The sequence below is a fragment of the Meleagris gallopavo genome, chromosome 1 (assembly GCF_905368555.1).
Source record: "Meleagris gallopavo chromosome 1, MGAL_WU_HG_1.1, whole genome shotgun sequence".
In the NCBI taxonomy this organism is placed as follows: Eukaryota; Metazoa; Chordata; class Aves; order Galliformes; family Phasianidae; genus Meleagris; species Meleagris gallopavo.
The window spans coordinates 48,198,635-48,224,704 of NC_139404.1; the positions used below are offsets into that span (position 1 = coordinate 48,198,635).

Sequence of the window (26,070 nt, forward strand, 5' to 3'; positions counted from 1 at the left end):
TTTCACAGGAGAGGCATGGCAGGTAAATTAGAGGAATCTAACTCTGAGGAGTGAAGTGTGGTGTGCTGTGTGTGAACTGCAACTTTCTCTTATTTTATCTTGAGTGTGTGCTCTGGAAGTGGAAGTAGGGGTTGTATAAGAGAGCACCATGCAAAACTGCCCTTTAGGTCCACAATTTTAGTACACGTTGTGGAAGGAAATGTAACAACTTTAAGATATTTCTTACTGAGGAGATTTCTGCAAGGGTTGTTCAGTAGAAAAACTTGAATAGTGTGGTTAACTCAAAGGTCTTTTCTTCTGAAAACTGCGTTCTTGAGACGGAATTGGCTGATTGGATTATTTGTTTAGCACTGCGTAACTCGAGATTCTGGCCTCCCAGACACATCAAAATCAAAGTTTCATGCAATATTGGAAATTCAAAGAACTTTCTCAGCTGACACAGATAAGTAGGACTTCAAAACACTTTCATAGAGAGTATTTTTCTCCAGGGATTTGAATTTCTTTGTAGAAGAAGAAGTGAAGGATATTACTTCAGACAAATAGATTCTGTGGTGGGGGAAGAATGAATTGTTTAGTGTTAGTTTCTTCTTTCTCCAGTTCCCCGTAGATCTCCCTCCTTTTTCAGTTTGCTTTCTCCTAGTGAAGAAAACCATCATTTAAAGTCACATCACTGACTGGGAAGATTATCAAGTTGGAATGAAATTCCTCTTGATTTTATGCTAATCAAGTAGCTATTGGTTATTTGAATGTGACGTTTATCCTAAGCTTCAAGAGGTTAAATCAGGTCATCACGTGAAGAAAACTGAAGCTGGAAGGTCTTTGAAATAGAAATCTCTCAGCAGAAGAATTCCATGATTAGATTTGAAAGATGTTTCTCTATGTAGAACAAAGACAGAATCCCTGCAGAAGTCACTTCTGTCATCTTGGAACTTAAGTACTTCACTGTTCTTCATGTTTTATATCATCCAAGTTATTAGCAGAATTTCATCAGAAAGCGTCAGAACTTCAGCAGAAATTTTATTATAATCTAAATGCATAATGATCATTCATGTCAGGCCCTCCAAATCCAATGACCACTAATCCAGAGACTGCTTTCATTTGTATTTAGTGATATCAGCCCCTCCTCAAAGCTTTACCAGTATGAGAATTGTCTTTAAGACTTCATTAAAGGCTAAATAAAGACTTCATTTACGCTAAATAAAGTTCATAGAGCAGATGATCTCAATCCTTGGGCTGTTTGCATTTGTCCCTATTAGACTACACAGTAACATCTGAATCTTCTTAGACTTTATCATGCTGGCTGTGTGTGGCTGATAACTTACACTGTTTTTCATATTAATTATTCAGTGATTTTGGTAATTGTTTTCCTAACCCCTTGTTTGTCCCAAGGAATCTGCTTTACTGCAATCCGTAAATCAGTAACAGTTCAGTCCAACAACAACAAATGATCATCTCTTCTACAAAACCAAATTCTGCATCAAGTTTAAGAAATTAGATATTCATGTCATTCCACATCTGTTCTAGAAAGCTTTTTTAAAAACCAAGACAAACCTAGGATTTTTCTTCCATTATTTATTCCTTCAGCTAGATAAAAAGTTTGGTGGTTCCTGTAAAAAGTCTAAACAGTCAAAGGATCTGTAGATCCAGAAGATAAATCTTGTTTGATGGCCCGCTGAGTTTTTGTAACATTTAGCCTTCAGAAACTACTTAATCTTCTCTGAAGACATAGACACAAATAGCTTTATATGTAGGATGACAGAATATTGAAATTTATGATGATGGATAAAATACTATAAAGAAGTTAAAAGCTGGAAACCATTGGAATTTTCTAATGGCTTTCGATGACCTGATTTATTAACATAGGGGTTGCATAAGAGGCTTTCGTACTCTGAAGTCAGTGTTACTGTAGGCATGCAGGCTGAACTATGTCAAGATGAGTAATACATTGTCCTACATTGTCCCAGTGACTATTGTGTCAAAAGATTATACTACCATAAATGAAAGCACAGATCACAATTGGATTAAAATATCACAAGGGTCATAATTGAAAGATACTCAATAATACCATTTTGTTAATGTATTTACCTGTAAAATAACAATATACTACTGGTCATTAAGTTAAGAGATAGTTCAGTATTTGATACTGAAATCCATATATTTGGTTTTTGCCTGTTTTTCCAAGTCCAGAGAAGTTTGTTTGAAATCTCCTCCTACTGCTCAATGCATCAGTTTCTTTATAATAAGTGCTTCAGTTCTGAGATCTCACTTACTCAGTGTTCAGTTCATATCCCTTTTCCATCTTTGTTCCCTGGATTTGCTTTTGCAAAATGAAGGAGTTTTGTCTTTCAGAGCGGGAAGGTCACAGGAAGCGATTCAGGAGGTGTCATTGACCTTACACTGGATGATGAGGATGATGTCTCTTCTCAAGGTAAGTGTAAAAGATTTTCCTAACAGCTGGGGCAGTTGAGCTGCAAGTATTATTTCATGCCCTTGAATGATAGAAAGGAGTTTCAGTTCGGTGTTTTTTATTCCCTGCTGTTTCTGTAAAGCAGAGCAGTTACTGGAGAATTCTGATAGGCCTTAAACAAAAGGAGTTCTGCTTAGTATCAAATACTGTCTTTAAGGTTTTTCCTTTTTCCTTTAATCTAAGAGATGTTGCTTTCTGTGCTTAAGTCTGTTAGAAATAAATAATCTGAAGTAATTTGAGAAGTTTAAATTCTTTATTACATTTTTGAAACTTCCTGTAGGCAGATTTTGTCTTTGTTGACTGAGTAATTAAAGACCTTTCTACAGTTGGTATTCAGGCATTAGATTATTAGAGCTTCTAATCCTTTTTTTCCTCCTAAATAAACAACTTTGTGTAAATACCAAATGAAGATCTGATCTGTTCTCTGCTTTGGGTCTGTGTGCCAACATTAGAGTAAATATAGTTGTGCTTTTATGTCCTTTGACAGTGTGGTTGCACCTCACTGTAGATTGCACTGCTTGGACTGCAGTGTTGCAAGCCCATTTTTTTGCATGGAAATTAGCCCCTCTTCTTTTCCATGTTGTGGTTTAGATTTTTAGTTTTGCTCTATGCCTCAGTAGTAATGATTTTCATTTTATGTTCATTTCCAGAAATCAAATTGTCCTTTCTCTCGAGTTCCACACTTTTTGTGAAGATGATATTTTGTTCATTTTGCATTGGAATAGTTCCTACATTACTTCTAACCTTAATTCTGTGCTTACTGTGTACCTAGTCTTTGTTTTTCCTTGCTGATTTTTTATTTACACCGCTAAATAACCTTTTTGCTAGTGATACCTGAATCGGTTATCTTTCATCGTTTCTGGCTGGTAGAATCCTGACCTAGTTTCCACAGCTGAAATCTCAGCAGGACTTTTGATTTGTTAGGGACAAATGATCTTGCTTCCATGTGAGATAAAAACAAAACAAGTCATGTTAGCCCAGACTGTCCTTGTTATCTAAATGACCCTTTTATGGCAGTAGTATGTCTAGATTCCTACTGGTTGGATCATGAGCACATCTCCTCTAGATCATGATGAAGAATGCACTCATTCAAATTATGCATCATTTAAATGATGCAGTGGCATTTATAATGTGTAGAAATCTGTAAGTATTCAAAGTGACTATGTGTGTACATCCCTATAGTAATCTCATCAAGGAATTTGCTGGACACTGGGAAGTCTCTCATACCGATAGGAAATACAAGAAGATTGAACAAATCGCAAGACCTGTTACTTTATGAAACAGCAGGAAATATCTCACTTTGTATTTTCAAAACAAGGATCTCTTTACTGCTTCTATATGCTGCTTTGTTCACTGAAAGAAAATTGCTTTTGTCAAATGACTTCAGCAAAGTAGCTCAACTTCAGTCCACAAACGGGACAATGCAGAAAGTCTGCAATTTATTTTGTATTACTTTTGAGGTCATGAATTGTGTTAGGTTTATCATATAAGAGTTTGTGAAGGGTACTGCTACTTTAAGCTATCAGTAGCTGGTGTTAAAGACAGTGTGATCATCAAAATACTTTCCACTTCCTCATAAATAAATAAACATCTTGAGCCACACTGCCATTAGTCCTGTTCTTGTATGTAACTTCATTAGCATACTTGATTGATAGTTTGCAAACATGTTCTTCAGTATATTGCTGTATTCTCAAGAGTGTAATATTTTTTATTTCTACATTGTGTACTCTTTTTCTGAACTAATGGTTGTTGCGTGTGCAGTTTTGTCAGGGCAAATCATTTTTGAATGTCTGCTCTTAAAACTTACTCTCTTAACTTTGTGTTTTCTAGTTTTTTGGTGGTGCCTTATCTGCCCACTGTTACTCTAATCTAGCTTAAAAATACAGCTTCTCAGTTCTCCTTGTGGACAAAAGGTCTGTTTACATACAGATTTGCACTCAAATTATTTTACGATGCCACAAATAAACTAAAGCAGGAAAAATATTGCTCTAGTGAAATGCAAATACAGGTGCTGTATTTCTCAGTTCTCCCAATCAGTGGGTAAGTCACGTTGACAATGTGAGAAAACAAAATTTGAAATCTTCTAAATTTTTTTAATAATAAAGCTATTTTCCTTCATTAAGAAAATAGTATGAAAATTCAAAACAGCAAAAAAATGGGTGACTAACATACCAAACAAAGGAAAGAGTCAGCAAAAAATAGGATATAGGCACCAGAAGAAGACAAGAACTATTACTTAAAACACGATGTTTAAGCCTTTTTTAAGGTTTAGGCCACTACTTTCTTGGTAGAAAAAATCAGGTTTTCAAATTATGCAGAAATACAAAAACTTCATAATGATAGAAGGAAACATTAGGAAGTATAGGGTGGAAAACAATTGACATGATGAAGGTGAGGAACTGAATGAAATTTTAACAGTTTGGTGTGCAGAATGAAAAGATGAAAGAAATGTTGTGCTAGAAAATATTCTTTGATAATCTGAATGACAGGAAATGAATAGATCTGTGATGTTCTAGTTTCTGTTTGCAGTTGTCATTGTTATTGTTATTGCTGTTTTAAAGCAGAGGCCAAGAAGCAGAATCAGACACCTCCTACAGCACAGAGCATTCCTGCCCAGCCTTTGTCTCGCCCCCTACAAACTTTGCAACCAAACCCTCTGCAGCAAACAGGCGTGCCAACAAGTGGACCTTCCCAGACCACTATACATGTATTACCTACAGGTAACTTCATCTTTGTTATTTTGTCTGTTAGTTTGTTATGGGTTTTTTTTCTGTAGATAATTGTTGGGCATTACAATCGTCTTACAACTGATGAGTTCTGTGGACTCTTAATTGCTTGTGTTCAGTTGTGATTTTTATCTTCTCCACAGCTATCCTTACACTCAGAACTACTTTTATTTACACAGATCAGAATATTGGACTTATTAGCAATAGAGGATTTGGGTTTGTTTCTTTTTATTCAGTCTGATTCTTTGGGATATTATTTTTATCTTTTCTGTTTGGAATTTGGATAGATGCTGACATTTTTACTGTTTCAGCTGAAAATTACCGTTACCATTTGTTTATGCTATTTGCTCCTTTCTTGCACTGTCAGAAGCAGATGGAATTTTGTGGCAGTAGCTTTTATTTTGCATGTTCTGGGATTACATTCTAGGTTTTGTTTTGTCTCTTTTTCCAGCTCCGACAACAGTGAATGTAACTCATCGACCAGTGACTCAAACAGCTGCAAAACTTCCTATACCACGAACCCCATCTAACCATCAGGTGGTCTATACTACTATTCCTGCACCACCAGCTCAGAATTCTGTAAGAGGAGCTGTCATGCCAAGTCCAAGTTTAAGGCCAGTCAACCCACAGACTGGAGGTAAGGAATTCTTTCTCCCAGGCACATTCTAGCACAGCAGAGCTTCATACATTCTGCCTAACGGATGTAGATTGTTTTGTGTTGTTGTTTTTTGTTTTGTTTTGTTTTACAATACTAGTCCAAATTAGAGGTTATTTTTTTGCCAGCCTAAAGACTTGAGAAAACTTCCAGCTATTAAGAAATATTTCACACTACAACTATTTAAGTGAGGAAAAAGTGCAATTAAGTTATTTCATACATTGCTTCTGCCAACTCTGTATCTCTGGGTGGCATTTCCAGTGCTTCACAAGGTATCAGAAAGTAATGTCATGAGCACAGCTGTTCTGGAGAATATTTTGTTATTAAGCTTGCAAGATTAAAATCTGTATCTATGTAGTAAATCATGTTTGATTTCCCATCTAAAATTCCATCATGATCTCTTATGTCCTGTGCCCAGTAAGTTTTCTTATTTCAAGTCTAGACAGGTAGAATTTCTCACCAATTCTGATGCATGATTGTTTCTTTGTCTAGGGATGTCAGCAAGTTCATCTCAACTTTGCTAGTGTAACTAGTGTGTTCCCAAAGCAGAAAAATATATGAATTGAGAACTCTGTCTTCACAATAAAAACCTTGAAGTTAAATAGTAGTTTATATTTTGCTATTAAGTGGGGGATTTTAACTGCTTTTTTAGCTCCCCACAATTTCTCTATTATGCTTTTTCAACATGTTTTAACATAAGTTTCGCTGTTCTGTTGTACAGACTGAGGTTACATTTATGTGACATCCAAGTAGAGAATTTTCTTAGACACCATCTGTATAAGTCAGACTCAGAATACTGTGCTTGAACAGTGTGAGATTATACCTCCATAAAATCCTCCAGATTTATGGTTCTGAAATACTAGTTTTTGGAAAAAAGAACGTCCATGCATATTTGTAGCCATTTAATTCTAAGCGTCTCTTACAACTAGGTTCACTTGCATTGCCTTGGGTTGTGAAAAATCAGCAGTGCTAGCTAAGCAGAACTTGATCAGACAGTTCTTGAGGTACATCTATGAAATGTCAGGGTGTGAGGAAATCAGTGTTTCTTTCAGAGTATTTGTTTGTATTTCTTAAACTCATGATACTGCTGCTCCACACGCACTTGAGTTCATATTCTTCTTTTCAGAGGTACGTCTACATCTTGTGTTCCTGGTGGCAGAAGACCATAAGAGGCAGGATAATAACCTCAATCCACCTTAGTTTTTGTCATTGTTACCCTTAGCTGCAAGTCAAGCCTGTGCAATCTATCTGCTGTTTTGGAAGGAGTTTTGAGTACTTAACAGTCTATTAATTTAATTATTTTTAGTTGCAATTTCTACTTTGTGTCAAATTTGTAATGGGCATGCAAGATTGTTAAGGTGTTGCCGAAGAACTTAGAATAGATAATATGCTATTTTAAAGCTTTCTATAGGAGAACTTTAATGAGAGGGAATTCATGTGTTTTTCAGGTGAGATCATCCAACAACAGATCTCTCTGTAGTGTTGTTCTGACCTGCTGGTCCACTGATAGAATTATCTGCTCAAAAATTCTCCAAAAGGTTTCCAATAAAAATAAATAAGATTCAGGTTGACAGAACCGTGAATAACCTAATCAAAGAGCATTCTTCCAGCTGGAGATTGGGCCAGATCATCTTCAGAGATCCCTTCAAACCTAGATCTCTTTGTAATTCTGTTACTGTTAAAGGCATTTATATGAACATGTTTTTCAAGTCAGAGTATTATACAGTATCATTGCCTGACAAGCCAAATAATACATAAGAAACTGACAGTTCTTCCCTAATATCGTGATTTCCATGTACCACAGGACAAGGGCACCTGGTGGTTGGCCTGAGCAGGTTGAAGATCAGTTTATATTGAATACGGATTATTTCAAAGCTTCACATTTGCATATCAGATATAGATGTTTCGCTTAAGTTGTAGCAAAAAAGCTATTACATTCTTTGATCTCTTTTAGCTGTCAGCAGTGTCCATCTTCTAGCCCATTCTGGATTTTTAACCATCCTTATTATACGGCGTTTTAATACAGAAATGCTCGTGATAATCCGTTTTGGTTTTTACTATAGTTGAAATTGTTTTTAGGGTCAGTAGCAGATGCTTAAGTAGTAAGATCTCTGCACTCTTTTTTCAGAAGATTGACTCATCCAGTGTGTTTTGCAGAGTTGTAGGTTTGTACTGCTACTTTAACCGAGTAGTTAGGTGTACCTGATCTTCACAAAGATGCACAGAAGCAATACTAACTGTGTACTTTATATGTTCTTAAAGTACTTCTGTCCATCTCTCTTCAGATTATTGTAATTTCTTGTGACAGAATCACGTCATGCTAAAGCAGCGTACTCGGTTAAATTTTCATACGTAAGGAATAGCTAGTTTTTGTTTATCCTGTAAGAGTTTCCAGTTTCATTAGCTTCTTAGATAGCTGTGCTAATAGGAAAAAGAGATGAAACAGCTACACTACTTATACTGCTTAATAAAAACAGTAAGATTTAGCGCTGTATTTGAGTTCACTGTCTCAGTCCTACAGTTTACCTGGATGTCTGACTCTCATCACCTCTGTTAAAGCTGGATAACTGTTTATAGAAAGAAATTATCAAAGAATCTGTAGTTTTCTGAAATGTATCACTCTGTGAGCTACTCTTTCTATTGTGAAGAATTGGAATGCTTGGATATCATACGTTTGGGAATCTGTAAAGAAGATACTGCCCAAGATCTGCTATTTCTAGATAGAAATAGAAGAATCACAGAGTCACAGAATATCAGGGGTTGGAAGGGAGCTCAAAAGGACATCTAGTCCAATCTCCCTGCCAGAGTGGGAACACCTAGATTAGGTCACACAGGAACACGTCCAGGTGGGTTTGAATGGCTCCAGAGAAGGAGACCCCACAACCTCTCTGGGCAGCGTGTTCCAGTGTTCTGTTACCCTCACCGTGAAGGAAGCTTTTTCTCATATTTATGTGGAACTTCCTATGTTTCAGCTTGTCCCATTGCCCCTTGTCCCATCATTGGATGTCACTAAGTAGAGCCTGGTTCCATCCTCCTGACACTCACCCTTCACATATTTATAAACATTAATGAAGTTACCCCTTATTCTTCTCCTCTCCAAGCTAAAAAGACCCAGCTTCGTCAGCGTTTCACTCCCTTAATCATCTTTGTGGCTATGCACTGGACTCTTTCAAGCAGTTCTCTGTCCTTCTTGAACTGAGGGGCCCAGAACTGTACACAGTATCCCAGATGCAGTCTTGCCAAGGCAGAATAGAGGGGGAGAAGAACCTCTCTCAACCTTCTAACCACACCCTTTCTAATACACTCCAAGATGCCATTAGCCCTCTCCTAGTCATCCTGCTGTCCACCAGAAGCCCTAGATCCCTTTCCCCTACGTTACTCTCCAACAGGGCAGTCCCCGACCTATACTGGTATGTGGGATTGTTCTTGCTCAGATGCAAGACTCTACGCTTACCCTTGTTATATGTCATTAAATTTCTCCCCACCCAACTCTCCAGTCTGTCTAGTCTCACTGTATGGCAGCACTGCCTTCTGGTGTGTCAGCCACTCCTCCCAGTTTTGTGTTATCAGCAAACTTTGCTGACAGTGCACTCTATTCTCTCTTCCAAGTCATTGATGAATATATTGAATAGTACTGATCCCAGTACCAAGCCTTGAGGGGCTCCGCTAGATACTGGCCTCCAAATAGACTCTGTCCCATTGGTCACAACTCTCTGGTTTCTTTCCTTTAGCCAGTTCACAATTTACCTCGCTACCCGATTGTTCAGACCATGCTACGCCAAAATAGACCACATCCACTGCTTTACTATCATCTACCCACCTGGCTAGGCAACCAATAACGAGTAGAAAAGCACTGAGCGCATAAAACCTGTATTTCCCACCAGTAAATGGGCAAAATGTTACTTAAGAGAGAGAAATGTAGTATAAAATGCGTAACTGCATGGTATTTTGCAAGAGTTCTGGATATTAGATATGAAGCTATAAAATTACCTAGTTTACTCCTGCAGACTGGTCAGTTTGCTATGGAACGCAAGGAAATGGCAATTCCTGTGAGTACATATTCATAACGGTGTCCATTCTGTGAGGGAAGACAAGCTTCTTGGACAATGACGTAATCTTTTCTGGTTTTCATGCCATCCACTACACAGCCTCCTAGCATTTGAATGCGGACTGGGTGTTATTCTGCTGCTGCAGCATTTATGTTCTCCTTGAATCCCAAAGTGATTTGATTTATTTATTTATTTTTGTAAAGCTCAAGCTGCCTGAATCTCCCCCACTTCCCCTCCCCCATTTCTTTCATATTACAAATGACAAAAACATCATTCTGTCTCTTCTGCAGACATTAGCACGTGTTTTCTTTTACAGCTTAGAGGAATGGAAAGTGGTTTTGGTTTAGTACAGTAATTAGTCTGATGGCAGTTTGAGAAGGATATGTCAGTTTCAAATTTGGTGTCGGCCAGCTGAATGAAGGAGTTTGGTTTCCAGTGTTCTATTTTGCTGATTTAAAATATTCAGTATTCAAAAATATTCATCGTGCTTCTTACAGGCATGACAGTACGAATGCCTCAAACAACTGCATATGTTGTGAACAATGGACTAACTCTTGGATCTGGAGCACCTCAGCTTACAGTGCATCATCGACCACCACAAGTGCATGCAGTGAGTATTGTCATTTTGAAATTACTTAAGGCGATTTACAGACTTGTCTCTGCAGTAGTATGTCTCAGATTGCTTCTCTGTGAACTGAAGAATAGTGAAATATCTTGTAGACACTTTCCAGTCACATGTACAACACCATAATATCACCTTCAGAAAGTTCTACCAGGAACAATGAAAACTGTGCTATCATGTTAGCTTACACAAGAGTTCTTCAAATGAGCAGTGTTGCATATTGAAAAATGATGTGAATTATCTGCAGGTGACTTGTGGAGTCAGGAGTACAAAAGAACTGCCACAAGAAGTTTTATTATGATTTGAAACTATAATTCATGGGATTGCCTATGAATTGGATGATAATACTTCTCTGTTGGGTGGGTGAGAGAACACTGGAATAGGCTGCCCAGTGGGGTTGTGGAGTCTCCTCCGTGGAGATCTTCAGAAGCTACCTTTACATGGTCCTGAGCAATCTGCCTGCAGGTGGCCCTTGCTTCAGTAGGGGTTGGACCAGATGGCCTTCAGACCATCCAACCTCAACCATCTGGTCATTTTGTGATGAGGTCTAAAGCCTTTTACATGGTATCCCACAACATCATTTTCTCCAAATTGGAAAGATATGGATTTGGTGGGCAAATTGATCAATGGATAAAGAACTGGCTGCAGGATTGAGTCTAGAGGGTGGTGGCCAGTGGCTCAATGTGTGGATGGAAATCAGTGACAAGTGGTGTCCCACAGGAGTCGATGCTGGGACCGATACTCTTTAATATCTTAGTGACCCTGCCAGTGGGATTGAGTGCACCCTCATCAAGTATGCTGATGACACCAAGCTGTGGGTTGCGGTTGACTCACCTGAGGGACAGGATGCCATCCAGAAGGACCTGGACAGGCTTGAGCAGTGGACCCAGGAGGACCTTATGAGGTTCAACAAATCCAAATGCAAGATCTTGTACCTGGGTCACAGCAATCCTCACTACCAATACAAGCTGGGGAAAGAAAGGATTGAGCACAGACCTGCTGAAAAAGACCTGGGAGTACTGGTGGATGGGAAGCTGGACGTGAGCCAGCAGTGTGCCCTTGCAGCCCAGAAAGTCAATCATATCCTGGGCTGCATCAAAAGATGCGTGGCCAGCAGGGTGGAGGAGGTGATCTTGCCCCACTGCACTGGCGAGGCATTACTTGGAGTGCTGCATCCTGATGTGGTGTCCTCAGTATAGGAGAACATGGACCTGTTGGATTGCATCCAGAGGAGGGCCACAGAAATGATCCAAGGAATGGAACACCTCTCCTACGAGGACAGGCTGAAAGAGCTAGGGCTATTCAGCTTGGAGAAGGATCTGAGGTGACCCGATAGCAACTTTTCACCATCTAAAGGGGAGCTACAGGAAAGAAGAGGACAGACTTTTTAGCAGGACCTGTGGTGATAGAACAAGGGGAAATAGCTTCAAGTTCAGGGAGGGTAGACCTAGGTTGGACATAAAGAAAAAGTCTTTTGCAGTGAGTAATGAGGCACTAGAACTGGTTGCCTAGAGATGTGGTTGTTGCTCTGTCCCTGGAGACTTTCAGGGTGAGTCTGGATCAAGCCCTGAGCAACTTGATTTAGCTGTGTGTGTCCATGTTCACTGCAGGGGAGTTGGACTAGATGACCTTTAAAGGTCCCTTCCAACTCTAAGGATTCTGTAATTTTATGATCAGTTTTTCAGTACAGATGCTTGCAAAGGTTAGGTAGAAGAAAACAGTACAGACAACATCCTTAATTGCCAAGTCTGAATTTTTGAGGTTTGGGGTCTTTGGGGATTTTTTGTTTTAATCCCTGCTTGAGTTGATTCTTTACGCCTCACCTCAAACTCTTTTTAGTAAGACAAAATTTACTTTTGACTAATTTTATATCGTTCTGTTGTTGAGACTGAAGTATGTTGCCTGCATACTCAGTTGTTACACAGTCACCTCATTTCCAATCTCCTGATTTGGTAAATATATTACCAAAGTGGCTAACAATTCTCTGAATCTAGACATCATTCAACTTTCACTGATAAATAATGAGAAGAAAGCAAGCCAATATCATGCACGCAAAACTTCAACAACAAAAACTAGATGATTCCACCATGAAAAAGTCCTTGGCATTACAATAACAAAATGTTGTGCCCATTGTAACCACATTCCTAAATTGAAATTAACTAACAAATAATAGACCTAGAAAAGTTTCTGTGATCGAAATATTTCAATGTAAAGTCACATTTTTGCCCTTATTTCCGGAAACTGAGGCTGAGGTTTGTCTTCAATTTAAGGTGATAAATATGCATGTTGTTCCATTACCAGTTCTTCCTCTTGTGACTGAAAGAGCTGCCTATTGAAAAGATGATGTTGAGTTGCCAGCTCAGTCCACTGTCTAGGATGTTTTGGGTAATGTGGGAGAAGCAGCTCAGACACAGATTAGCTCACACTCATTGTGAACCTGCCCACTCAGTCTTGGTAAATGGCCAGGTGCTCACAGTCCATTATCTCATGGGTAGGAGGCAAGCAGGATATAGAGAAGTAGCTGTGGTGACAACCTTAAGTACAGTAGTGATTTATATGTGAATAATAACTTCTGACATCCTTGGTTTGACTCCTTCTCACCCTTTGCTTCTGTTTATGCCTGGTGCTCTCTGTACACAGGACTTTGAGTTGTGATGGTTGAGTGTTTGCAGGCTGATTTCTTTCCATTTGCCTTGGGAATGATGAATTAAAACCTCTTTCCACTGCTGTAGACTTATCTTTCCCTGATTGCTCTTATATTGCATAGGAGCCACCACGCCCTGTACATCCTGCCCCACTCCCAGAGGCACCACAGCCACCACGCCTGCCCCCTGAAGCTGCCAACACTTCTCTGCCTCAAAAACCACAGCTGAAGCTGGCACGGGTACAGAGCCAGAATGGTATTGTGCTGTCATGGAGTGTCATAGAAGTGGACCGGAGTTGTGCCAGTGTGGACAGTTACCATCTCTACGCGTACCACGAGGACCCGAGTGCTACTGTGCCTTCCCAATGGAAGAAGATAGGGGAGGTGAAGGCCCTTCCACTACCTATGGCATGCACTCTTACTCAGTTTGTGTCTGGCAGTAAATACTACTTCGCAGTCCGAGCTAAGGACATTTATGGCCGTTTCGGACCATTCTGTGACCCCCAGTCTACAGATGTGATCTCCTCCCAGAGCAGTTAAACTGGAGTTCTTTGGAGCCTTTAAACCCATCCTACTTCCAAGGGTTACCCTGGTTTTGAGGGGGTTGATCCCATGCATGAAGTTCACTTTTAAAGCCACTCTCTGCAGGATTAATTTAGACGGCTGTGCGATACACTACATACATTCAGAACCAAAAGAAAAATAAAGTCTCACTTTCAGCAAGAGAACTTGTTTTTCTGGATAGGTCAAGTCATGGGCCATTCGAAAATTTCATTTTCCTTCTCATGACAGCTGTTCCACCTAGACATCTACCTACTCTTTATTCAAGGGCATGTTGGATGCCTGGGATTCTGCTTCAGAGTGGGAGCAAAAATATAAATTGCAGTTTTTTTCTGAAGCTGACCTACACCTGTAGTGCCTATCAGGGCACTAACATGAAGGCAGGAACAGATTTGCCTCTTGTACCTAGCTCTCTCTGAGCAGGCTGTGATACTAAAGGTGATTCACGGTCTTACTTGTGTGCTGGAAGATTGAGTGTTCCGTTCTTAAATTACCAACAGTAATCAGCTGTCTGAGGAGACAGAAGGGAACTTTAGTCTGGCCAGGGAACCAATGCTTGTGAATTCGGTGGTGGTGTGGTGGGAAAAAAAAATAAATCACCCCACTACTTCCTACCTCTCCTAAATAAGAGCTCTCCTCTACTGTCACCGTCCACCTTCATTCACACTTGGAGCATTCCTAGGACAGATCTGAAACTGGATTGTAGAAATCACACTCACACCTCTGTAGCTCAAATAATTTTTCTGCCTTTCCCCTTATACATCCAGCCCTGATTTTTAGATTTATTTTGTGCCTTAAACAGTAATTTCAGAAATAAATGTAGCCAGATACCTTGTGGTGTTCATTTGCTTGGAGTTACTTCTCCTTTTACCCTCCTAGCCTTTCATTACTGCTCCTCATTTTCCTGGCCCACAGTGATTGTTTCTTTCTACAAAGACCAGGAAGTATACATCTACTGATGCTGGACTCATTTTTGTCTGTACTTTCAATTAACCCTTCCCTCACTGCAATTAATGAGTTGTTGTTTCTGTCCTGTGAAGAATACTGGAGTGTACAGACAATATTTTCCACCTTTCCCTCCTGTTCTTTTGGGAAAGCTGTATGCTGCATTTCAGCCAAAGAAACCTATGTGGTGTAGCACCATGAAAGCTTCTACTTGTTTACACTCAGTTTAGATGTTCAGTTGGTAGAAAAATGTACAAAGTTGGCTTCTTAGTCCTCTATTCCAGTCACCTGCCTGCCTCTGCAGAAAAATAACACTCCCAGAGTAGTTTATCGGCCCAAAATTTGTGAGCAACTGCAGATGTTCCTAGAAGCTTTCATGATGCTTCTGAGCTGAGAAATCAAAACAGTGCATCTGCCCCACTATCTTGTTGACATGTTCTTAAACTTTTTTTTGTGCATAACCAAATTGTAACACCTGAACAAGAAAGGATATGTAAGATTTTTATTTTGGCATTTTTAAGAACAAGGACAGCATTTTGTTTCTGTCCAGCAGAACCAAATACTGGATCTAGAAGGGAAAATGTTTGGGCTTTTTTTAGATTTACTTCACCATCTGACAAAGCTGTAGATGTTACATATGTCTTAATTGCAATACTGGCTGTCTTGAAAAATTGAAATACTAAGCAAGGTTGAAAAAGTCACAGAATATGGCTAGTGAAATAATCTATGTGATAATGGATTCTTAAGTTATGTTTCCTTCAAGAAAATTATGTGAAAGAAACTCAGTTGTAGACTTTTGTCCATACTACTTTACTGCACTCCTTCATACAGCTGGGATTGTTGCTTCCGTCAGGTGAGTAACAAATACTGTCAGTATGGGAGTTCTATTGATTTGGGTAAGCAAAAATTCTGTCTAAATCCATGTATCATGAGAGAAGGTTTGCACTGAATCTCATGTATGAAAACTGTTTAACTTTTCCTTTGAATACCAGTTGTCCCCCTATTGCTGGTGCCAATGATCAATAATGCCTTGATTTTTTCTATGTGGAATTAAATGTTTTCTCTGTCTATTTCAAGGAATAATTAATAATTCATTTACACTACTTATAAAAAGTTGAGTCCTTATAAAGGAAGTTCTTTAGTAGAGGTTTAGAGCAATTTCTTCCAGTTGATGGCTGTTAAAGCATCAGTTTACTTTAATGTCTTTGAGGTGGTACCAAAGGGCTGTTGGCCATATCAGTACAATGGGGTTTTATAGTTTGAAAATTAAAATAAATATTAGAATCGAATCTGGAATTTATGCTGCTTATTGAATTTTGATTCCAGCCTCAGTTATACATGAGTTTTTCTATAGTTTGTGCTTGCTTTTAGTTCACAGTTGTTACTAGCTTTGTCTTGCTTGGGATAGGCGGGTGGTGAGAGTCCTGTGTCACAATTTGTTTTCCTTTCTCCAGTGGAGGTAATAGTTGGGATGGCCTGATACTGTTTGGAGGTTTTGTGGACTGCATCTTTAGAGAGAAGACTCATCTTTATTTAGTAAAGAAAGATGTTCTCAACAGAGTTGACACTGGATTCTTGCTTAATAGTTGTTTCTGTTATGTATGGCAGAGCACAGCTCATTTTTGTGAATATAAGCAAGTTAGCTACTGTTTGCTAAGTGAGGCCATCACAGTTGTAGAGTGAAAGCAGACATCTCTTTCATTGTAGCAGAGATGTTAAGATCCAATTTCAGGATCTTAAGCAAGTGCTGGTGGCTAAGTACATGATAAAGCATAGCTTGATTTTTCAGATGCCTTGCTCAGCTTAGAGACATTGCAGGTAGCGGTTCTTAACACTGATGTGCAGAGAACTGTGCCACTTCTGTAAAACTGTTTCACTGTGGAACAGATATCTGCAGTGAGTACTTACCCCTTATGTTAATGAATGGGAGTTTTGCTTAACTCAGATGGCACTTTTCCCAGTGTTTTTGAGTGGCTGTTTTTTATTTATCATTTAACCTCCCAGAAACAATAAAAATATTGAGAAACTGAATTTCCTCCACTAACACGTTCAGAAATAACTGGTTTCATTTAATAAAATTTATTTGAAAGTATTACCAAAATAGCTGGGAACATTCAGGACAGGTCTGTTAATACTGTGCTTTAGACTGGAGTCATCGTAAAAGTGTTGGTTACCGGAGGATTCTGGTATTTCATTTTTAAATATGCAACAAGTCCCTACACAGCTTTCAACTGGTACACTAGACTAGAACAGTTCAGTTGGAAGGGATCTACAGAGATCATGAAGTCCAAATGGCTGACCACCTCAGGGCCACAACCGAGTTAAAGCATGTTATTGGGGACATTATCTAAATGCCTCACTGTACCTAAAGCAAGTTTTTCCATATCTATTTTCAGTACCCTAGTATAAATTGTACCTGGCTAATGAGTTGTGCTGGTACCACTGGGTACATGATATATTAGCTGCACCACCTCAGATCTAGTTCTTCATGTTTTGGCAAACACTGCACTGATTCTACTACAGTTTTTATTTTCATCATGTTTCTGGTTTGGTTTAGGTTTGATTTGTGCCCACAGGCAAGAAGTAACTTAAGTTAGTTCTGTTGGAAGGAAGCCCTCCTGTGGAGTGCTGATGGCAAAATGCCATTCTTTTCCACTGAGTTCCTCCTAGTTAAAGCTTCACTGACCTTCTTTATTTCAATACAAGTCTTAAAAAGCTTTACTGGATTCAAATAGCTAAACCTTAGGAAGGGTGTAGACTGTAGATATAGCATGTGTACTGCAGCTGCAGTAACAACTCAAGAAGATGTAAGGGTGCAGAAGCAAGTTCCTTTCAGCCTATGTTTACTTTTGTACTCCAGCCTAGCTTCCCTGAGAGTGGCAGTTGTTCTCAGCTCTGCTTCTCTCAGTGTGCTTGCTACCCTTTAACATGTTAGATCACTGAGCACTAGTAGTGATGCACTCACACACCCAACATTTTTAGCACAAGGCTGGAAATGCCCATGGTGTCTTCCCTGTAAAAATAAGGGGTCTTATCCTGCTTCCTTTGAAAATAATGGCAAAACCCCCTCGTGCCTTCAGTGGGAGCTTGATTGGGCCCAATAGTAGGATCTGAGCACTGTTTTATACTATAACAAAATATCCATACACTTCTTTTATGCTATTTGTCTTAAGAGTCCACTAAATCAGAATCTGTATTATATGTAGGGACCACGTCAGATGTGTTCTTGGTCCCCAAACAGCCATTCCCCAGTTCTAGACTATTGTATACAGTGTACAAAATCAAGCTGTGATTCTGCCTTCTTACAAACTTCAGTATTTTCATTTGGTCAAAAATATCTATTCAGATTTTTTAAAATAGAAGCTTGATATATTAAATATATATTTTTTTAATTTGTTAGTTGGGGTAGGGGTGGGCATTGTATGAAAACACTGGAGAGTGGAGTTCAAATGACAGTGACTGTGCCAGCCCTGCCACCAGATCTGTGTTCCCTTCTGAATAACTTCTGAGGGGCTAAGAAATTGCTAAGAAAAAGCAAATGAATTGATCTTTTCTTTTCCTCCCTTCTGCCCACCTGTTAGAATGCATCTTTATTTCTCATTGTCATTGCACAGGCTGAGCATTCCTTTTTGTTTTGTTTTGTTCTAATATATATTATATGCACACACACACATATATTTATATATATTTGAAGTGCTGTCTTAATTTAATGGGGTGTATCTGTAAATAAGACAACTGGGTAGTAACTGTTTGGGGAGTCCTGTTCAGCTGTAGTAAGTTCTTTGCTATTGAGTCAAACATGCAAAATCCTTTGCAAGTAGCTCCATTCGACTTCTTGTTTTGCTTTGCAGCTGGACTTGTAAATACAAAAGGACTGCTTTTATGTCCAATTTAAACTGGGCAGTTGCAAGTTCTCCCCATTTTTGTATGTACTGTAGATTAGTGTGTGTGTACGTGTTAACTGTAGTGGGGTTTTGTCTGACAAGCCTGAAATTTATACTTTGAAATAAACTACTGGGTTTTTAACGTTTTGAGTCATCTGTGATTAGTTCCAGACATCTCAGGTGACAAAGCACCACGTGTGTGCTCATGCTCTCCAGCCACGCTGCCTCGTGGAGGATGGGGCAGTGCCAGCTTTTCAGTTCTGCAGTCACAGTGCAACTTTGGTCAAGTAATGTCAGCAGTGATTTGGCTCCAGGTCATTCCTAGAAAGCCAGCTCTGCGTGATGCTGCTCCTCCAGGCTTCCCACCAGAGCAGAAATTAAAGCAATATGCTAAGTTCTAGAAAACTGCAAAGCAAAGAGGGGCTACTAGACATTCCTGAGAGTTGGACATACTTACCCTGACTGAATGCCGAGCCTACACTTGAAGGGCAGCATCATTAACTTATGGTGGTAATAGTTGCCTGGCACTCAGTAAAACTTGCTTCAAGTCACTGACTGAAAGACTGTGTATGGACTCATGTTAAGTGATGGCTGAATACAATCACACTTGGAAGTCCAGACTTTCTGCCTGTTTAGAACTGACTGTTTAGAATACTGGTCTACTTTCTGCCTGTAGTTTAAACCATTAATTTCATTTTAAAATGTTAGCTTAAGCACTTTGCTCAAGCAGTGTTACAATCGCAGCTTGTGCGAGTGCTGTGCTGGGGATAGGAGCTGTATCCCAGTCACTGTGGCAGCATTCAACCTGAGCCGGGCTGTTCATGGAGGAAGAACAGGGTGCAGTACAGCAAGCATGTGGTGATCTTGAACCCAGCACACCCATTAACAGCAAAAGAGTCACATGGGTTAGTTTTATGGCTTACAAGGTCCCATTTATGTAAATACTTAATCAGAGAAAAGGGCTCTTCAAAGTAGAATTCTGTTTTCCCACCGAGTTGAAAAGCACAAGGCCATTGTTATAGGGTAGGAGGCTCATGGTGTGAGAAGGGCTCATATCCCCTTCCTTGGGAGCTTACAAAGGGGCATCTCAGCTGCTGACTGCATCCATGTCCAGCACAGGGAAGCATCAACATGTGCCCCAGCTAAAAACAGTCCAACACAGGAAGCTATGGCCAGTTCACTGGTCCCTATGGACTGACATTGAAACAATGCACTTCTATTCATGCTTTTTGTTTTTAAATATAAAAACGGGAAAAGTTGGCAGTAAATACAATCTCTCCTGTTGCTTAGGAGTAACAGAATTCCTCCAGCTGCTCTGTGCTTCCCTCCAGCACCAGCTACTTCCTCTCCTGCAGGTGGGGTCCTCTATGAGGTACAGAGCCAGTCCGGTTCCACCTGTGCTAGCTGCTTGCAGCAACCTTTGCCCACTTACAGAAGTTGGAAACGCATCTCAAGGCAGCAATCAGGAGCAAACATCTGAAGGCTGCACAGTGTTCATATTTGGTGTTTATTCTGAAAGCACCGAGCCCGCTGCCCTGTAAGGATGGAGCCTGCCCTTGTCACAGCAAGGGCTCACAGCACTGACCAACCAGGCAGAGGCTGTTGCCCTTGATCAAGGACCAGCAGGAACTACATCCAGACACTTCAAGCAAAGACAAGCTGAGTAGCACATAAGGGCATAGCATTCTCCCCAAATTGTCAATAGGGCCATCTCCTCCCCCGCCACCTCGGGGGAAAGACACCTGTACAGCACTATCTCTTGGCTCATACGTGGCATCAAGGGAACATCATGTTTATTCTCTGTCCAACAGCAGAACAGCTGAATGTACAGCAATTTTATGTGTACCCCTGCAGCCACTCAGTCCTCATGCAGTACAGATGCCCTCTGTAGCCTCAGACATACTTCCTCCTGCTCCGGCAAACAAATTATTTCATTCTCTGCACTGATTTTGAGCCTCAGCAAAATCTGCCATATTAATTTCTGGTCTCCCTTGCCCCCTGGCAGAAATCAAGCACAATGTGACAGCCAGATACTTAGGGCAAAGTGTCAGTCAAACTACAGTAACCTACTTCCTCCCTCAGCCCTTGCCAAAACTTCACACGCTTCTGCCTACACTATTTGGGGTGGTACTGTGCTCTGTTTAAATTGGACTGTCGAGGCCAAGAGGAAAGAACTGTTTATTTGTTGTGTATGTAATTAAGAAGGCTCAGTTACCTGCTATGGAGAACATGGCTGTGACTTTGACAGTAACATTCCCCGCTGATAAGCAACTTGCAGCACGTTGCCAGCACTGCTCAGACTAAAGGCAGCCATGAAGCCAGCACAGAGGTAAAGCCACGTGGCTTAGACCAGTCCTGGAGACAGCTCCTATGTCTAGACACAGATCACTTCTATGACTGCACAGCAGTTCATTCGTGCTCTGGGAACAGCTGAGATGATGCTCAGATTGACAAAGGGCAGCACGGCGCCTGTTGCTTCCCATCCATCCCAGCTGAAGGGCCACCCAGACAGCCCAGAGGAGCAGAGCACATGCTGTGCCACACAGAGGGGCAGGCAAGGTGTGGGGATGCGTACATCCAACTGGATTTATTACACACAGGAATGAAAGTTTCCATGAAAAAAAGTAAAATCCCATTTTGGAATATCAATGCTGATTTTACAAGATTGGCCTCATGGTGACAAATTTGAAGTTGTACGATTCAGGCAGGCCCTGATGGCGTGTGTTGTTGAACTGCCTCCAAGTGAAGACCGGGAGACCGCCCTGCACTGGGGGACCATTGATGGCGGCGGCTGTGAATGCTGAGGCCAGGCGGAAATCTGACACCTGCAATAAAGGACAGAAAGGTTGGCTGGTGTTTGACATGTACCCATCCCATAGCAGAAACAGCTCAGAGAGATTTGGTAACAAACACTACAGCAAAGAAACGGAGCAAGGGGAAACGTATGCTGGTCAGGCAGAATTCCTTCCCTGCACAAAGATATCTTCAGCCACAAAGGCAGTACTGAAGGGGTAGCAGAAAGCACACACAGCCCTTCACACTATCCAGGGTGAGAGCAGCACAACCACCTTCACAGCAGTCCTCTCTGTGCCTGGGCACCTCCAAAAGGCCACGAGGGCAGCCTAACATGGTCTAGCGTAAGCTCTGCTGTGTTAAGCACTTTGTCCATCCCTTGGAAACTGTCAGACAAGGGCAGCACAGTTACTGCAACTGCCTGGAGCCCCCCACCCTGTTCTTTCATTACCTCCCAGTACAGCCCAGCCCATTCCCCTTGTCTAAATGCTGTCAAAGGCACCTGCTCCCTTGCCAGACACCTCTATACAGCAGTTCTCTGGTTTCACAACCGTAACAACAGGGCGCTCCTGCTGGCCACCACAGCAAGCAGGCAGGCTAGCCTGGGCTTGAGCAAGCTGAGAGGTGACACTCAGCACTGGCAGTGCTCAAAGGGGCTCCCATTCCAGTCTTCAAACTCAACCCAGAGAAGATGGCTGGACCCCACAGGACCTATCAGAATGCCAGGGCTGGACAGCTGTACACACAGGTGTTGCCCCTCATAGTGAAAACACCACACAGGCTGCCCAGAAGAACTACAGCTTTCTCCAACACAGTGGGTCCGAGGATTTCCCCACGTTTTCTTCCTTAAAAAAAAAAAAAAGGTGACCCTTGGCAAACTTTGCTCAAAGCAGTTTTACGGAGACATGGAGCAGGGTGATTCACTGGAGAGCAAGGCTTTTATAAAGGTAAAATTAAAAGGAGGATAAAGACACATTCTTGTGGGCTCTGGAGACGCAACCAAATAGGCTCCATGACCAGGAGGCCCAGAGTGTGCAGCAGTCATTTTCTCTACCTTCCTCCAAGCAATGTAAGGACTCATTTCAACCTTCACTCAGGCTCCTCCTGCTGCAAAGCTTCAGGGCTTAACCCCTAAACAACACAGGTTCCCACGGACAACATTCTTCTGCGTATTTCCTTGTGCATCCTCTGCAACATCACTGACCAGGACTGGTGTCAGCATCAGGAGCAGTACTTGGACAGAGTGAATAGATGAAGCAGGCCTGGCCATGCCCACCCCAATGCAAGAAAATGCACCACAGGTGTGAGAAGAGCACAAAGAGACTGCAGCAAACATTCAGCAGAGACAGATATTGGCGTTATTTACCTTGGAGTCATAGCAGCCTGCAGGCACTGGGAAGGAAGGATTCAGGTCTTCTCGGCAGCAAATGGTGTTGCAGGGATTGTGTTCAGCATAGGGATCGTGCTGGTAGTCTGGGGAGAAATGGTGCAAGCAGGGAAGAAAAGGAAACAAATGAGTCCCTTTACCCAAAGTCCTCTACTTCTCAAGTCCCCAAAACCTTAGCAGGTACGCAGTTTATCACACTGCTTTCATGCTCCTCTCCAAGTTTCAGAGAGAAACCAGTGTAAGGCAAGTTCCAAATCCAAGTCAATTTAGCTATTTCTACATCCCAGGGGCACCACTGCCCACTTCTAACCACAAATACCCCTAATTCCATAGGACAAAAGCTTGCAGGAACTTTATGACTCCTCAAAAGAGCAGAACAGAAAGGGGTGGGAGGCAAGAAACGAAGAGTGCAGCAGTGAGAGCCTTCATATTCCTGTTCTGGAACAAAGTAAGCAGAAGGAGCAAAGCCTTCAAATACCCACTGCAGTAGCTGCAAGCTAAGAGGGAAGAAGGACAAGTCTCAACACTTGCGAGCATGCTGCTTGCTGCTACTCATAGACCAATCAGTAGCAATACCACACCCTGGGAGAGGCCTCTCAGTGCCCAAGCGCAGTAATCAGTGTGCTCCCTGTAATTGGGAATCAAAATATAGCATCTAAAACTATTTGTACTGAGAGACGGGCTTAGGCAGAAGTTAATTATGCTGGTTTTAATCCAGTAACAAGAACCCTGTCAGACAAAAACAGAGCAGAGCACTATCTACTGAAGACCATCCTTCCTGGACTGCGGGAGCTGAAAGGGTGGGCAGAAGCCAAACTGACTTCAAGTTTCTGCACTTACAGCAGTGTAACTAATCTCTAAGTAACACTTTTCACTACAATAAAAGTAAATTGACACTGCTCTTTTAAGATCGGCTCCAAAACACAAGAATATATTTCTTACTGTTATATCTCATGATGTACTTCATGCTTTCTAAGTTGGTCACCTTGCCCTGGTCTCGACGGAAGATTTTTGCTCGTGGTGCAAGCTCATACGAGAAATCCAGCCCATACTTCTCAACATATGACGCATAACCACTGAGATTGTAAATCTTCTGATGGAAAGGAATATTGTATGAAGGCCAGTAACCTGCAAGAGAAGCAAATAACCTGTTAGACACTTGGAAAAGCTGAACATTCTTGCTTGAATGAAAACAAAACAAAACAAAAACACATATTCCATGGTGTGTTGCCTTAACAGCATTTCGAGGAACAACATGTCAAACTGGTTTGAAAGAAACAAAATAAGGCAACAGTCAACTGGAATGACTGGGTTTGACTCCCTGCATAACACACACACAGGCAACCCGCCCCCAGACTTCCACCCTGAGGACTCATCCTGCAGAGCAGCTGAGATCAGACTTGCAGGAGCCTGAGGTAAAGACACAGATCAGCTACAGCCCTCCTGTAGAGGTTACACTCCTCTGGGGCTTTGCAAGGAAAGGTCTTATCCTGCCACCAAGCTTTGCTGCATGAGACTTCAGTGAATGTGCTCCCTTTTCTCCCTCCTTCCCAACTCACCGAGATGCAATAATGCACCGTGCAATGAAGACAGATGGCAATTAAAAAGAATAAATAAAAACTAAACAAACACACATTCGTAACAGAGCATGGGTCCCAAAACAGCAGTTAGAAAGAGAGACCTGGGGAGAAACAAACAAAACCTGGAGATGAACAGATAAATAGGAACCATGAAGCAAGCAGGGGTGAACAGGAGACAAGCCTGCAAAGAACACACAGATGTGCTACTGAGCAGTGGAGACTGGAAATCTGTGGTTGCGCAGAGGGTAAGGAGATGCAGGGGTAGATGCACACTTGCCACTTGAGAGCTAAGAAGCAGCTGACCTAAGCATAGTGAAAAGTTCTTTTGCACGCCACGCTCTGCAAGACTACAAAATCCATGTAGACAGTGCAGTATTCAGCCTAAGACAGGCTTAACCTAGGGCTGACAGTGTGGGAACGGAGGGATGCTCACACAAGGCCTTCTAACTTGAACCTCAGTACTAGTTTTCAGCAAGCCCTTTCCATGCACAAAGCACACTCAGCTAGCACCAGCTACCACAAAGACTTGGTTTTCCTAAGCCAGCAAACACTACAGGAGCTATTACCTTTCCGGAGAACATTTGTTTGATCAGAATATTCCACAAGGGTTGGGATCTGCTCAACAATGTACAACGCACCATCATCGAGGCTCTTCTGTAGCTTGACCTTCTTCAGGTCCAGCACCATGTACTGATTGTTGTAGGTCCCTAGGTACGAGAACAAAGAGTTACATGCCCTGTCTGGGAAAGAAAAGGGGTGCGAGGGGCGGAAGGAACACATTTTTTCTCTTAAGTTTCACATGAAAGTGTACTTACCAGAGTTGCATTTTGAGAAGGTTTCTGCCCAAGCTTTGCCATTGTCTGCCATCATGTTAGCAATGCGGACCCTCTGCCAAGCAAACAGGGATTCAGGCACCACTTGCTTGATGAGGGTTTGGTTGAACACACTGTTGGTGGTCTGCAACATTATCAAGCCACTGCCTAGTATGTAAAAGTCGTCCAGGGACACTAAAAAGCCTTAAATAACAATTACACAAAAATTGTTACCTCTGAACCCTTGTATTCACAGAACAAAGCAATCCAAGACAAAATGACATGAAGGAGAGTGTATGTGCAACTTTTAAATAAAGCCATAAAAATATTGGAGATGGCAATTTCTGCTAGCACTATACACCCACCGTCAGCACAGTTTCTCCCTTGTCATACTTTCAACACACACAACTTGCTTTGTTTGGAGCATTTGTTTCAGGTTTGTTTCTCATGCTTTCCCACTTGTTTCCCTTTCACATGTCAAGCAATGGCTATTTCCAGGAATTACATAGTGTACAAGTGTTTGTTTCTAACAAAGAAGTTTCTTCAAAAAAAGAAAAAAAAAAAAAAAAAAAAAAAACAACCATAACACAACTCCACAAACAAATCTTCATCAACCAGTTTTCAGAGGTTTTTGTTTGTTTTGAATGAATCTTCTCTGGACTAAATGAGCTAAGTAGAAAAGTATTTTTTCTTAATCTTTTCCAATCTAACTATTCTAAAAAATGTCTCCAAGAAACGGGGGCAACTCAAATTACAAGGCACCTCCTGCATGTGAGAGAAAGTTCTACCTACTCTTCTCTGCGATGTGTCACCATTCAACAGCTATGCCAAACTCAATGCCGCCATGACTCTCTGAGCAGGATCCCTTCCCAGGCTACATGCCAATAGAAGCATTAGGCCCAACTGCAGCAGAATTGCAAATGTCAGCTGTAAAGCCACGGGTAT

General features: G+C 41.2%; 2 protein-coding genes across 4 annotated transcripts in view; one reads left to right on the top strand and one right to left on the bottom strand.

Annotated features, from left to right (window-relative positions):
* Positions 1-18,695, top strand: part of ATF7IP (activating transcription factor 7 interacting protein) — a 103,080-nt gene extending 84,385 nt beyond the window's left edge. For 2 of the 3 annotated variants that reach the window (XM_085224922.1, XM_003202340.5), the window contains 5 exons: positions 2,350-2,428; positions 5,029-5,187; positions 5,645-5,830; positions 10,395-10,507; positions 13,287-18,695. In XM_085224922.1, the coding sequence (XP_085081048.1) occupies positions 2,350-2,428; positions 5,029-5,187; positions 5,645-5,830; positions 10,395-10,507; positions 13,287-13,703 (954 nt within the window). In that variant the 3' untranslated portion in view covers positions 13,704-18,695. The remainder of the gene's footprint in view (positions 1-2,349; positions 2,429-5,028; positions 5,188-5,644; positions 5,831-10,394; positions 10,508-13,286) is intronic. The other variant, XM_019614378.3, reaches the window with a different exon arrangement.
* Positions 18,696-20,712: 2,017 nt separating this feature from the next.
* Positions 20,713-26,070, bottom strand: part of PLBD1 (phospholipase B domain containing 1) — a 36,170-nt gene continuing 30,812 nt past the window's right edge. Inside the window, exons 7-11 of the mRNA XM_085224938.1 lie at positions 25,129-25,329; positions 24,880-25,020; positions 23,676-23,861; positions 22,713-22,819; positions 20,713-21,378 (exon numbers count right to left, since the gene is read on the bottom strand). Of these exons, the coding sequence (XP_085081064.1) occupies positions 21,211-21,378; positions 22,713-22,819; positions 23,676-23,861; positions 24,880-25,020; positions 25,129-25,329 (803 nt within the window). The 3' untranslated portion in view covers positions 20,713-21,210. The remainder of the gene's footprint in view (positions 21,379-22,712; positions 22,820-23,675; positions 23,862-24,879; positions 25,021-25,128; positions 25,330-26,070) is intronic.